The sequence below is a fragment of the Aedes aegypti genome, chromosome 1 (assembly GCF_002204515.2).
Source record: "Aedes aegypti strain LVP_AGWG chromosome 1, AaegL5.0 Primary Assembly, whole genome shotgun sequence".
Lineage (NCBI taxonomy): Eukaryota > Metazoa > Arthropoda > Insecta > Diptera > Culicidae > Aedes > Aedes aegypti.
This window is the reverse complement of record NC_035107.1, coordinates 63089942-63105755: the sequence shown is the minus strand read 5'-3', so window position 1 is coordinate 63105755 and position 15814 is coordinate 63089942. Positions and strand designations below refer to the sequence as shown.

The following is a 15814-nucleotide window of genomic DNA, read 5'->3' as shown; positions in this document are numbered from 1 at the left end:
TGGAATTCAAAACATAACAGATCGAAGTTGTTTGATCCTTCGTGAGTTAGAACAGCAATGATAAAACTTCCGTTGACCACTGATTACCTTATTAAATATGATTACCTGTACTCCAAGGAGTTTGTGAATTTAAGAAAACATATCTTAAATCATCAGGAAGATTACAGTTGTTACCTTTTAGTTATTTCGTTGGTTCAGTACAAGTTTTAATGTTCCGAAATTAATCAAAATGTCCTGAACAAATGTTTTGTAGTCTCTAATGCATATAAATTCCATAAACGAAGTATTAAATAAATTGTAAGCAAACTACTTGAGTATAATTTACGTAAATTAAGGTTTAGATGTATATAAAACATGAATGTGCTAAACTTATGCTGAGTTGACTCAAACGCAAAAAATCAATTTTACGTAACCGTACGTAAATGGAAGTTTCAGTGTACTACAACCATTCACGACCATTCGAAGTGAAAAAAACTTCGAATTTGTTTTTTTCCCGTATTGGAGTTCTTTCGCGTTCTATCGGAAAAACTGCTGCCCGAAAAAATAATTTCATCGATTTAAATAATGTCAACAGTGTTTCTTTCTATATTTGATCCGATTTTCATTTGGTTATCTGTAAAACAAATTGACGATTCCACTCGAACCAGTTTTCCGTCGACGACGACGGTTGGCAGCCTACTGCGATGCAATCGCAGTAAGCTGGATGTTTGCATTTTACTCTACGAACTATTGGGTTCCTTTAATTGAATGCTACGCTTTTGATTATTTTTTCGACTATTTCAGAAGTGACGTCTACAGCTTTTCGCGCGCTATGTGCGTGTGAGTGTTAGTGAGTCTATGTGCAAAGTAGCGAGTGATGATTGTATCTGTTGCTATTGTTAAATGCTAGCTGCGTTGGCGGCGATTTTCATGTGCCAATGCTAAGAGTTGTTTCTTACACTAGTGGAAAATTTTGTTAATCGGTTGTTGTTTCAGTTGTTGTTAATAATTGCCTACCCATGACGACTTTTGTTTGTTTGGTAATCTCACTAAATGTACTCAGTCTCGTTATTTCTGTGTGATTTTCTCGTGATTTCCATCGGTACTTTCAAACGATAGCTGTTCCCGCGCTGAACGTCATTTCTAATTCTAGACAAAACACAATATATTCAAGAGCACTCTACCAACGATATCCACCGACAAAGATAGCCAAACACATCGAATAAACTCCAAAATTCGAAAATCCAAAAACACACGAGACAACTTTGATATATCACAATACCCGTTGCAACCGATAGCAACGCTGTATACAAACATCTGTCAAAACGGCTTGACCCCGACCCCGAGTACAAAACACAAACACTCGTACACACCGAACGAAAAGCACACCACTACTACTAGATGCTTGGCTTCGGCGAAGGCGTTCGATCGATGTAGTCCAAGTTGTCGGCCTGCTTGGATACCGACTTCGCTCCGTTATTGCTCGCATGAGTATTCCCATTCGCCGGCGCATTCTCCGGCTGCCCTTCGCTGATCGTAGCAAGCCGTGCCGGCACCGATTCCGATCGGCCCACCGCCAATCCATCCACCTCGGAGCTGGCCATAGCCTGATCCAGCTCCTGTTGCCACTCGGTTTCCTTCTTCTCCATCGCTTTCCGCTTCTGCTCCTTGAACCTGTTATAAACCAGAAACTCCTTCAACAGTTGACTGTCCAGCGCACTTAGCTGATCCTGGCTAGCGTTCTGGTTGTCCCGATGGATGGAACGCTGCTTGGCAAGGCGTTTCTTCTTCTTGTGCAGCGGTTTGGTTTCGATGATCATCTCCTCCAGCTCCAGGCTGGGATCGCAGTTCAGGTGATCCTTCGAGGGCTTGAACAGGGGATTTGTCTGCTTGGCGAGGATACGCTCGAAGTTGGTGCCCCGGAGAAGCTTCGTTTGCTGGAGTTCGCGCTGGCTGCTGATTCGGGCACCCGGGTGGACGTTGAGTAGCTGGAAAGAAGGAGAGAGGGATACAACGGTTACATTTTAAGATAAATCTTTCAATTTACGATTTTTAAACGAATAATTGGAGTTCAAATTTTACGAAACTGTGTATATTTAATTAGGAATTCTTGCTAGAATTCGTCCATGGATTCCATCACGAATTTCTACGGGAATACATCTTGGGAATTTTCGAGATTCCTAAACGAAGTAATCCTACAGAAATCTCCAGAAACATTTCCAGTAATTTTACCGAAGTTCCTCCGTTGTGTCTAACAGGAATTCCACCAGGAATTCTTTATTGGATTTCCTCCAGAAATTCCTTAGTGTATTTTTTAAGAGAATTTTTTTAAGGAATTTCCTCCAGCGATTTCTCTGGAGATTTGCACCAGGAATTTCTCCGGGGTTTTCATCCAGCAATTCACCCGTGAATTTGCTGTATAAATTGATCCGAGGATTTTCTCCAGGAACTCCCCCGGGCGTTTCCTCCGGAGTTTTCCTTCAGAGGTTAATTCGGGGATATCCCCCAAAAACTCCTCCGGTGATTTTGTCCAGGACTTCCTCAGTAGGTTTTCAATAGTATTTCCTCCGAGGATTTCGCCCAGAATTTCTTCCGGGGATTTCCTCCAGGAATTGCTCCGAGGAGTTCCTTCAGAAGATTTTCTCAAGAAATTGAACCGGAGGCTTATGCCATCAATTCTTTCGGAGATTTCCTCCAACGATTCCTCCGGAGATTTTTTCCAAAAATTCCTTCGGGAATTTTCACCAATAATTCCTTCAAAGATTCCCTCCATAGATTCCTCCGAAGATTTTGTCCGAGAATTCCTCCAAGGATTTCCCGTTCTCCCAAGAACTCCTCCGGGGATTTTCTCCAAGAACTCCTCTAGGGATTTTCTCCAGAAATTCCTTCGTGGATTTTTTTTTCAGAGAATTTATCGAGAGTTTTCCTCCAGGAATTTCCCTGGGAATTTGCACCAGGGATTTCTCCGGAGATTTACTTTAGAAATTCCACTTAGCACTTCTTCCAGGTTCCTTTAAAGATTTCAAGGATTATTCCGGAGTTATCCCGAAGAACTCCTCCGGGGATATTCACCAGGAACTCCTCAGGAGATCGTCAAAAGCAATCGTTCCGAGAATTTGGTCCAGGAATTACTCCGAGGATTTCCTCCAGAAACTTTTTTGGCGATTTGATCCAGAAATTAATCCTGGGATTTCTTCTAGGACTTCCTCCAAGAGTTTTCTCCAGAAATTTCTCCAGAGATTTTTCCAAGAATTCCTAGAAAAAAAAATCACTCATAGTTTCTCCGGGAAGTCCTTCGAAACTCCACCGATAACTCCCTCAGATTTTTTTCATGGTTCCTCCAGCAGCTCCTCCAGTAATTCCTTCTGAGTTACTTCAGGAATCCCTTCGATTTTCTATGAGAGCTTTTTGCAGACTTCTTCCGGAAAATATATCAGAGTTCTTTCTGGAAATCTTCCAGAGTTCCTTTGAGAATTCCTCCAGAGTTCCTCCAAGAATTCCTTCGGAACTCCTCTACACATTTCTTTGGAGCTCCTTCAGCAGTTCCTCCGAAATTCCTCTGAAGCTTCATCGGGAGTTTCTCAGCAGTTCTTTCGGAATATTCTCCGGAGCTCCACCGAGAATTCCTTCATGAATCCGCCGGGAGTTCCTCTGGAGCTGCACCGCAAAAACCTTTGAAATTCCTCTGGGAATTCCTTTGGAGCTCTACCGGAAATTCCTGAAAAGTTCCTTCCAAAATTCCTCCTGAGTAGCACCGCAAGTTTCTACGGAGTTCCTTCTGAAATTTCTCCGCGAGTTGCTTCAAGAATCCCGCTGGCAGTTCCAGCAGAAATTCTACCAGAGTTCCTCCAGGAATCGCGCCAGGTGTTCCTCCAGGAATGCTCCCAGGAATTCTCCAAGATTCCCCTAGCGTATCGTAAATTCCTCTGGAAAATATACGATAAGCTCCACCATGAGACGCCTAGGAGCAATCCAACCATACGGTCGGGAAAAAAAGAACGAGGGATACACCAAAAAAACAGGAAGATCTCAAAAAGCAGAGAAGCGACAACGAGTGCGTCAGCGAGCAGAACGGCAGTGAATGGCGCACCGTGAAAGGCCAAAAGGAGGAGAATACAGCACGTAAGGAGAGGAATAGGAAAAGAAAGGAATCGAAGAAAAAGGGAACGACGGTCACCTCGTGAGAGGTTCAAGGGCGATGCTCTTCTCATTGAGGCAAGTCGCGGTGATTCTCAGGAGAGTGAGGGAGGATCCAGAGCTGAAGAAGGTGGGTGAAAACGTGGTGAGAACCAGGCGCACCCAGAAGAGTGACATGCTCTTCAAGCTCAAAAAAGATCCATCGATCAAGAGTTCGGCCTGCCGGGAGCTCGTTGCGATGTCGCTGGGCAACGTGGCAAGCGTAAGAGCCTTATCCCAGGAGGCAGTGATCGAATGTAGAGAACTGGACGAGATCACAACAGAAGACGACTTGAGGGGTGCACTGTTATCTGAATGCAACCTGGAAGAAGCACCGCAGTCCATCCGGCTGAGGAGAGCCCCCCGTACGCTATGCAAATAGCGACGATCCGATTACCAGTCGCCGCAGCCAAAAAACTCGTTGAAGTTTGTAAGCTCAAGGTGCGATGGTCGGTCTGCTCGCTGAAATTGCAAACACTGCAGGAAATGTGGTGAAAAACGTCACGTTGGCAGGGACTGTCTGAAGACACCTAGAGGCATGTTACATAGCGGAGGATGGTAACGCCCATGGTATCGTGGATTCAAACGCCTCAAATATCAGAACGCGAAGGCAGGGCAGTAATGATGATGACGATAACGCAGGTGGACCTCAATCATTGTAACGCCGCACAACAACTGTGGTGGCAGTCTACATCGGAAACAAAGTGCGACATTGCGAGCATTGCAGAATCGTATCAGGTTCCTCCCGATAACGACAATTGGGTAGCAGAGGCGACGGCGATCCGAGTAATGGGCCGATTCCTTATCCAAGAAGTAGTTGAACGCTCGTACGAGCACCCCCCCGAAGTGAACGACGGAGCAGTACACCCAGTTGTTGAAGGTATTAACCGACAAGCTGATCGTTCGTACGCCGGTAATGTAATGTAATTTTATTTAGTTCGACGAAATCCTTTAGGTACAAGGTAGCCTTATTTCTAGGACATCGGAGGAGATTTCAATGATTGGGCCGTGGAGTGCGGTAGCAGACTGACCAACGCGAGAAGATACAGCTTGCTGGAAGCTCTAGCGAAGCTATACGAAAGGCTGTGCAACGACGGTCTCGTTAGCACATTTCGCAAAGACAGTAGGGAATCCATCATCGCCGTGACCTTTTGCAGCCCGTCGTTGATCCCCTATATGAACTGGAGAGTTAGCGAAGAATACACCCACAGTGACCATCAAGCGATCCACTACTGCGTTGGTCAGATAAATTGTGCAGGATGGCAGAGGAGGAATGGAAAACGCAGGTGGGAGATGAAGCATTTCGAGAACGATCTTTTCGTCAAAGCACTCCGAGCAGTTAGCGACGCTCCAAACATGGATGCAGGAGAGCTGAGAAAAGCGTTGGCGAGAGCGTGTGACGCAACTATGCTTAGAAAATTGGAGCCAAAGAATCAACGGCGTCCTGCATACTGGTGGAACGACAGACTCAGCACCCTTCGCGCAACCTGCTTAAGAGCCAGAAGACGCGTGCAGAGAGCTTGATTTGAAACCAGCATGGAAGAGCGTAAAGTGACCTACCGACTGGCTACAACGCCTATCGAGTAGTGATGGCGAAGATCAAGGGCCCTGTTACCTCAGCTGAAATGTGCCCCACCAAACTGGAGGTGATAGTGGACGGTCTCTTTCCTACGCATGCTCCCACCGTGTGGCCGCCCACACCGTACGCAGACTTAGATGAAGAATATGCCGATATACAAGTGTCTAACGCCGAGCTGATAACGGTTGCGAAAACATTGAAGCTGAACAAAGCTCCCGGACCAGATGGTATCTCTAACGTAGCACTAAGGGCAGCAATCTTGGCGTTCCCAGGCATGTTCAGGACAGCCTTGCAGAAGTGTCTAGCGGAAGGCTGCTTTCCAGACAGATGGAAGGTGCAGAAGCTGGTGTTACTGCCAAAACCGCCAGGAGATCCTGCTTTAATGTACAGGAATCGACTGTGATGGAGGTTATGTTTTTGGGGTTTTCGATTTCCATATCGATATCTGGCGCGAAAGTGACGGTAGTGAATTATCGTAGGAGGTACAACAAAATTCAACCGGTAGATTTAAAACGAGCGTAGAAGAAGGGAACTCGAAACACTTATGGTCCGACGTACAATTATGTTTAAGACATACATGAAACGAGTAAACGGAGTGATCGTTGTCTATCCTTCGAAAAAGGCACAATAAATGTGACCGAAACGTCAGGTGTAGAACGGAAATCCGTTTATGATCCCTAGAGACTGAAAGCCGAAAACCCCAAAAACATAAGATCCTGCTTTATATAGACCAATATCAATATGCTTGCTGGATACTCTTGGCAAACTTCTGGAGAAGGTCATCCTCGGTAGGCTGACGATCTGCACGGATTGTCGAAAAGGCAGTTCGGATTCCGGAAAAGACTTCAACGGTGGATGCTATGCGGAGAGTCATCGCGTGTGCGGAGAAAAATTTGACGTAGGGATAAATATTGACGGCTATGTTTGAATCGGAGAGAAAAGCATCATGCGCAGATAACCGTACTCTTAATTGCTATTTTGTAATTGACCAAATTTAAAAGTCAAGGGAAGCAATGTTAGTTATCTGACCGCTTTACTACAGATCGAATACATTTCTTTATTTCAACTGATGGCGACTATAAATTAAACCTCTACGACTTAGCTAATATAAACACATTTCGAAATATATATATCTCTATCTGTCGTACTGCAAAGCGATTTAGTCTTTGTTGGATGGTGTAGTTTGAATCCAAGTTTGTATCGCATAGTGGGGAATCCTGTGAAAAGTACTGTTTTATCGTTCTCTCGGAGAAAATAGCCAGTCAATTTTAACTACTAGTTGTTTGGTAAATTGTTTCAACGAATTAATCACGTGGGTATCATTTTGAATTTTCAAATACTTAAATCTTTCTATACTTTATTTGTACATGCAACTTTACAATATTGTTCTGCTGTATGGTACCCACACTATCAGATCGGCGTCGAAATGATTTTATCGGTTAAACGTCGTTTTATTCGTTTCGCACTTCGCCTACTTCCTTGACGCAATTTAGACGGATTACCAAACATTGAAACGTTGCACTCACGTTAAAACATAAATAGCGCGATGATAGTTGCTGATCTGACACAAGGGGGGTGTCCCAGCAAACCAGTGATCATATAAGAATGTTATTGTAAAATTGTATAACTATTCAGTTTGCGTTGTAATTGGATACGATGCAAAACTGAGTTGTTACAAGTTGTTTATGGAGCATATTTGAATTTGCATCTTATCAAATTTCATTTGGCAAAATATGTAACTTCAAGTTGTCATTCCTTTACGATTTCTACTTTACTTGATTAGGTTATTATTATAATCTTCAATGTGTGATTAGATATATGTTCATTTGATGTAAATATAAAATCATACAGGGGAAGATTACACGTCGCCTTATGCTTCTCAAAAACAGGCATAAACCGAATTTTTTGAATAAACTTACATATTGGATAATTAAACGTCACAAACTTACAGAAACACAATATCATCACTTTGTATACGAATTTCTGTTTAATTTCCTCCGTAATCACTTCACTTTGTGGAGAACGTACTAGGGGATCGACTGAGGTCCCAAATCGGACCGTATTTATTTCTCATTCTAACAGTGCTGTTACAGCTGCATAATGTTATTCGATGAATATGGTCTATAACACAGAAAGTTCCTTCAGGGTTTCACTGGCTTCTTATAAGATTTCTAGTTGTATTTATTCAATAACCAATGGTCAGAAATTCGCGGTTTGTCTCACTCTGTTTTCTTCTCTTTGCTTTGGTTTGTTTGTAAAAATTAAGTCATATAAACTGCAAGACAATATCATACTAGTTGGTTGTAGTGAACGCCAAATCAACTTGTCTAGAGTTGTATTGACCAAGATAAATTGTCTATAATGTATGTATTCTAAACCATTTGTTTTTACCGAATATGCGATTACTCTATTGAGTTGTTATCTCAATTTGTAAACATATTTTTTGGCTGAATAAAGAATATAATTGCTAATGCATCATAATCAAACGAGGAAGAAATGTGCCGACGCCAAATTCTCTTGAACGTGGGTGGCCCTGCCGCCTTTGTAGTATGGATGGGTAGAAGTACGTGCAGATGAGCTATATTGTTAGAATTATATTTGCCAAATTTCCCTGTCATTCAAGAGCGACCGAACGGCATAGTGGTAGCCTATATGATTAGCGATTTGAAGATCATTGCATGGAGGCTTGATCCTACTTTTTTTACATTTTTTATTTTTTGTTTGTTAAAACAAAGTCACATAAAATGCAGCCCAGATAGCCGTAGCGGTAAACGCGCAACTATTCAGCAAGACCAAGCTGAGGGTCGTGGGTTCGAATCCCACCGGTCGAGGATCTTTTCGGGTTGGAAATTTTCTCGACTTCCCAGGGCATAGAAGTATATTCGTACCTGCCACACGATATACACATGCAAAAATGGTCATTGGCATAGTAAGCTCTCAGTTAATAACTGTGGAAGTGCTCATAAGAACACTAAGCTGAGAAGCAGGCTCTGTCCCAGTGGGAACGTAATGCCAGAAAGAAGAAGAAGATAAAATGCAAAATATTATTATATACAAAATCACAGAAAGCACCAAACGAATTCAAACGAAGTTGTATTTACTACACTGAATTTTCGAAAATTTACGTATATGGCCTCCACTTTTGTACACATAGAGGGAATCTATGCATTTTAAACAATCTCCTATTTCCGAATAAGCGTTCACTTTCCTGAGTTGAATCTCAGGTATGTGAACAAATTTGTTGGATGGGGTGGTTCCGACTGCCCCGCTATTCTTGAACAGGTAGATATAAGTGCTTGTCTCCGAAACCTGAGAGCTAATTCTATGTTACGACTCCCTCGAAGACGAACTAAGTTTGGACATTTCTATTATGGATAGCAAAGCATGTTCAACAAAGTAAAGTCAGCATTTGATTTTCATCTTCTTAGCATAATCCGCAGTAATTTCACGGAAATATTCACTCGAATCAATGTTTCATTTTCTTACTTGTTTTGGATTATCACATCTTGATCTGTTTGATGGTAAATTTAAATTACTACAAACATCATTGGCCTTACATATTATACTCTTTAGATACATTCACGACCACCAGTCGCGCTAGCAACGTCAACAACACTTGCTATGAATAATTATGCGACCACCAGTTGCGGTAGCACTATTGCTTGAGACGAATTTGCGACCACCAGTCGCGCTAGCAACATTAACAGTCGCGGTAGCGATAGTACACCACCATTGCTTGATACGAATTATCGACCACCAGTCGCACTACCAACGTATACAACACATACTAGGAACATATTTGCGACCACCAGTCGTGAAAGCAAGTGTACACCACCATTGCTTGGGACGAATTTTCGACCACCAGTCGCGCTAGCAACGTCTACCACGCATGCTAGAAACATATTTACGACCACCAGTCGCGGTAGCAAGTGAACACCACCATTGCTTGATACGAATTTTCGACCACCAGTCGCACTAGTAACGTTCACAATACATGCTAGGAACATATTTGCGACCACCAGTCGTGGTAGCGAGTGTATACCACCATCGCTTGGGACAAAATTGCAACCACCAGTCGCGCTAGCAACGTCTATAGCACATGCTAAGAATAAATTGTCGACCACCAGTCGCGGTAGCAAAGTCTACAACACATGCAAGGAATATATTTGCGACCACCAGTCTCAATAGCAATTTGAACAACACATTTTTCAGAAACAATCTTGTGGTACTCGTCGCAACAATAAAATTATGTCATTCTTTTACAGAAAAGATCTGAACATAATTTTTTTCCTTTTTTTACTTTTCAGTCAATTTTTTTCATATCATGTATCTTCTTGAACATTTTCATATTTACCATTTGTTTTTCAATATTGCTTTATTGTGTTGGTAATCTACCTGAAAAATCTGCAACGCACTTTAAAATCCAACGTTTGTTGCGTGATTGGCTGTGTACAAAAAAAAACGAGTATTTATTTTTCCACACTTTTAGTTAGACTTAATAGACCACATAATATAGCAAACTGTTTCTTTTTGATAAGACGCGATTCTGACTTTGATTTTACATAATAATACATCTGTTATTTGTTTTTCATTTTCATTCGATGTTGTTTTGATTCTTGAAATACGTATGGAAACGAAGAAAAAGTATAATAAAAGACTTGAACACCGTCTTCAGCCATTTAGCTGCACAGACTGTAGAACTTAACACTAGACAATGGTACTGTCGAGAAGCATTGCTTACGAAAAATTTCAATGGCTGAAGCAGGAATTAAAATCCGATGACATGATGCACTTCGCTGTCTGACGATACTGGTAGCTCGGTCATGAAGCCCACGATACACAATCAAATATTGCTGTTTGCATTTGAGGTGCAAATGTTGACTAACCGTCCTCCAAATGCGTTAACACAAAACAATCAAAGGACACGTAGCAAAGATTATCTAAATCATCGCCGTCCTAGCAAGAAAAATCTATCTTTGACACCGCATTTCTTGTGGAAAATCTTACCGCGTTTGATGTCCCCGCATTTGATATTTGCATTTAAAACGCACACAGCAATATCTATACTTAGGAGGAATTTTATTTAAGCTATACATAAACGGTAAATGTCAGGGTTTGTAAATGGTTAAACTTGTAAAATCGACTAGAATTCAAATATAATAATTCTGAAGAAAGTTATCAAAACTCTCAATGTAAGGTACAAAAAGCAACGCTACACGTTGCCACCAAGATGCAATGAGCCTACTCGGTGGGGTGATTAGAAACTATACTGCAAAATTGTTTAAGATTTAGATGCGCCTTTTCTAGGCACACAGTATGTACCAAAATGAATTTTTTTTTTTTTTTTTTTTTTTTTTTTTTTTTTTTTTTTTTTTTTTTTTTTTTTTTTTTTTTTTTTTGTAAAAGTATTGTTTATTTCAGTTGATTTGTTTAAAAACTAATTACATTGAATATTTTGCAATTAATCATAATTCAACATTCAAGTAAAACTCTAATTCATCTACGTCTACTCTGTTATCACACTTATTGATAAAAGCGACGTAATTAATTATGTGTTTCATTGCATATAATCTTTGTGTTCTGTTCGTGTTATGTAATTCTGGGTGTAGCATTTGTTCAAACGGAATTCTCCGGCCATTCAGGATGTTCATCAATACGTTTTGCAGATGTTCCCATGCTGCAGCCACTCGAGGACACTCATTGAACTTATGCTTGAGAGTTTCAATCGCTGCATTGCAGTGAACGCACTGGTCGTTGTCCGCTCGACGAATAGTACACCACAGCTGTTAGTGTTCCACTTTCTCGTTCACTAGGAGATACCAGTGACTGCGTTGAGCTGGAGTAAAGTTGTTATTTCCTATATTGAACCACACGCGTCGCCAGTTTACTGCAGGATACCGCAATTCGACCCTTGGCCGATCGGTTTGATCGACATAATAGCGATGTAATTGATCGGAGGACATGTTTTGTAGAATTTGGGTGGGCAGGCTTTGGCGCGCCTGCAGGATAGTTTTTAAGCAAGGAAGGTCAGCAGCGACATTAGGATTTGCTTGGGAAATGACGGAATTGTAATATGGGATTGAGCCAATCTCTCTAAGGTGACGATTAATTAGCAAAGATTTCGCTTTCATAGATATTAGCTGGAGTTTGAGCCCACCCTGTTCCTTCAGTCTTGCAAGCTGTATCATCGGTATGCGTGCAGGTTGCCCTCTCCACAAGAATGTTCCGATGGTTGCCGTTATCTTAGCTGAGTGTACAGAGTAGGTTGGTAGAATCGATGCAAGATACCAAGCTTTGGCCGTGATGTAAGTGTTGACAAGAAAAATCTTCTGATGTAGGGTAAGTGTGCGAAGCGAATTAAGCCAAACTTGCTGTGCTATTTTCCCAACTAATCTGTCCCAGTTAAGGGTTATCATGCGCCGTATTGAGTTTGCAAACAAAACGCCTAGTATTTTGATGTGATTTTCGGTTTTCAACCAATCCACAATGATAGGGTTGCCGTTGATGAAGCCGACGTCGACAGAAGTTGTTTTTCGAAGGTTCAATACGGCACCTGAAACTCTTCCGAAGCGTTGAAATAAGTCACGCATGGCATGAACTTTTTGCGCCGATGTGGCAACCACACTTACATCATCGGCATATGCGACGATCAAGTCAGTGCCGCAGACCGTTTCGAGAGAGGTCAAGAGAGGATGCAAATACAACACAAATAAATGCATCGAGATTGGATCTCCCTGTCTCACCGATCGTTGAATGGGAATGGCAGTTGTTAGGTATCCGTTTACAAGCAGACGAGATGATGAGAGAGCAGAGATTCTAGATAGCAGATCCACGAGTTGGGGATGGATGCCGAGAGAACGCATATTACTGTACAGAAACGAGTGTCTCACCCGATCGAAAGCGTGGTCTAGATCGAAACTCACAAGCTTGCCCACCCGTTTCGTCGCCGCCAGCTGTGCAATCCTATCCTTTAGCGCTAGGGTGGCTTGAAAGATATTGTTGTGTCCGTTTGAACACTTTTGAGCATTGCTTAGTATGTGGTTGGCCTTCATCACGCTGTCCAAACGCGCTTTCAGTATGCGGGAAAACAGTTTATAGTCGAAGTTTAGAAGCGAAATGGGTCTGTACGAAGCAAGAGTGTTGCCAGTTCCTGACTTTTTCACAAGTACTATAACGCCTTCAACAAACTTGTGAGAAAATTGTGCATTTAGGGCTTCGTTCATTATCAGATTTATCTCTCGATGAATGACATCGAAAGCTCGCTGGTAAAATTCTTTGGGAATTCCATCCGGTCCAGGCGATTTCTTTAACGCACTTGATTTGATTGCGGCCCAAACATCCGCAGTGGTAATCTCTTCCATGCATCGTTCGTTCGTTCGTTGCGTCGTTTTGCGAGATAATCTGGTCACACTGAAAATCATCAAGTCGCTCCGTCTCACCATTCGTTTCTCTATATAGTTCGGAGAAGTATTGCAGTATTTCGTTTTGAATCGTTTGCGAGTCGTTTATGGTTCCACCTTGTTCATCATCGAGTCGTGTAATAGTGGTACGCTTCTTTCTCCTATCGCCCAGCTGAAATGTCGAGAGAGGCTCTCCCGCTAGTATTGGCTCATTTATCCGCGTGAAAGTATGAGTGAAACGACGTTGTAGTGCCAGTAACTCCCCTTTCAGGCGGTTTATCGTAGACAACATTCTTGGATTTTGATAGTACCCGTTGTACACAGCTAAAAAAATGTTGTAAAATTAAGTTTATTTTGATGCACATATTTGGAGCATCAAAATAAACCTAAATTTCAACGACCAATCCATTATTTTTCAATCGAATCCACTTTAAATTTACATGATCATGTAAAATTTAACCAGTTTTGATTGAAAATTGAGCGTATATTCATTTAAGTTTACATGATGCTGTAAAAATACACGAATTTGATTTAATTTTACACTACACTTCAGTTTACACCACATTTAAAATTAAATATTTTTTTCTGTGTAGGCACGTCTCAGCTGGCTGTACAGATTTTCGTGTGCATGATGATACTCATCGTATATCTGTTTAGATTTCCAGCGGAAGAAACTGACAATTTTCGACTTGGCAAATTCCAACCACCAATCCATCCAGCTGGCAAAGTTTCTTCTTTGGCGCGTCCAGAACTGCCAACGAATTTGAAGCTCTGTGATATTTTCTTCGGTGAGAAGGTGGGGACGGAGCGACCAAAATCCTCGCCCCTGAGGTCGACCGAGATGAGGCAGGCATACTCGAAGGGTCACAGCCATGTGATCGCTGAATGAGCAGACGTGAGTTTCTATCCTACGTAGCTGTTCGCATAGCCCTCCGCTTACGTATATGCGATCTAGACGTGATGATGAATTCGCTGTAATATAGGTGTGTCCGGCGTCTCGAGAGCGTAGTTTTATCCAAGCATCGTTGAGCTGTAGCTGCTGGACAGTAGATTGCAGAGAGGGGCTCGAATTAGACCCTGTTGCGTCGCTCTGTCGCAGTACGCAGTTGAAGTCTCCCGCTAGTAACAAATGCTCAGTTCGGTGACGGAGATAGTATGCAATAGTGCTATTGAAAAATCGTTCTCGCTGCGCACGGTACGCTGTGCCAGACGGAGCATAAATACAACAAAGGGTTGTATCGAGGATGCGGACTGCGGTTAGACGGCCATCCAAACTTCGCTCCACATGAGAGAATTGAATATGGTCTTTTAATGCGATTGCTGTGCCTCTTCTGGAATGGTCGACGTTGGCAATTACATTGAAGCCGGGGAGAGTGAGTTGCTCGTTCTCAACTTCTTGCATGAAAACAATGTCCAGTTGCATTGTTTGGACGAATGTTCTCAGCGCGTTGATTTTGTTGTTGTTCGTGATGGTGTTTAGGTTGATGGTAGCAATATTGTAGCTAGTGAAGAGAGCGGCTCAGAGTTTCAGGTCGGTGACATGATTGGTTTCGCTTTTGTCGTGTCTCATTTTTTTTACCAATCGGGCGTCTATCAGAGTACCGACTGGAGTTGGAAGTGTCGGTCTCGTTGCCATCAGAATTCTTCGCTGAACGGCGCGTTACTCTCACCCACGCTTCTGCATCTTGTTGTTGATCGGGTGGCAGATTTGTCATTTCGGCGACTTCGGTAGCACGATGGATTACACTAGCAGGAGGAGGCATGGTGGTGCTAGTCGAGGGTGTCGGGCTTGGTGCTGCGTTAGTAGGGAGCGAATCTTTTGGAGGTGTAGATTTCGGGAGGGCTAGCTTCGTGCGCTGTTGTTTCGAACCGATTTGAGTTCGAGAGGGGAGCGGGTTTTTGGCGGCATCAGCGTATGACGTGCCGCTTGTCGCCAACTTTTGCACCAACAATTTTTTGTTCTGTACACATGAAACACCATTATGTACAGATTCGCCGCAATGACGACAGCTTTGTTGTTGCCCATAATAAGACACGAGCGTGGTTTCAGAGTCGATTGTCACGTAGGATGGGATATTTTTGCGGACGATCATCCGTACGACTCGGACACCGGTCGGGAGTCCAGCAAAAAGATGCTTCTCATCCCAAACCTCCTCTCGAATTGAGAGTAACTCTCCATACGACATCAGAAATCTAGCAATTTTGCTGTTCGTGACGTCCTCAGAGAGGTTGAAGAGCTTGACCTCAACCGCTCCGTCTTCCATAGCTAGACGTAGCTTGAAAGACTTTCCATCTACTATGAGCTCGTGTTTATTATCGTTGTTTTCGACTACCTTTTGTGCCACTTCGAGCGAAGTAGTTTTGACGAAGGCGACTCCAAGGTTGCGACTGTATTGGATACGTTGCACCTCATCTCGCTTCAGCTTAAGCGTCTCTCCGACGAATTGGTGAACCTCTTCGGAGGATGGCTTCTTCGGCACGTTTCCATAATCAATGCGGAAAGTGTTCTCGCAACGGTTTTTCGTGGCCATCGTGACACGATGCCAGCGAAACGAAAACTAAAGAAACTGGCGGTACTTCGGTGCTTCTACAGAATCACTGAAAATCGATATAAACCGACGGTTGGCTTCCGCAGACGACTTATGAAACGCGGAATGCGTCTGATCGGCTCGGAAGTTGA

General features: G+C 42.7%; 1 protein-coding gene across 9 annotated transcripts in view; it reads right to left on the bottom strand.

Annotated features, from left to right (window-relative positions):
- Window positions 1-544: 544 nt before the first annotated feature.
- LOC5564358 (serine/threonine-protein kinase 32A) overlaps window positions 545-15814 on the bottom strand; it is a 573562-nt gene continuing 558292 nt past the window's right edge. For all 9 annotated transcript variants that reach the window (XM_021837759.1, XM_021837764.1, XM_021837772.1 and 6 more), the window contains exon 11: window positions 545-1967. In XM_021837759.1, coding sequence (XP_021693451.1) covers window positions 1377-1967 — 591 coding nt within the window. In that variant the 3' untranslated portion in view covers window positions 545-1376. The remainder of the gene's footprint in view (window positions 1968-15814) is intronic.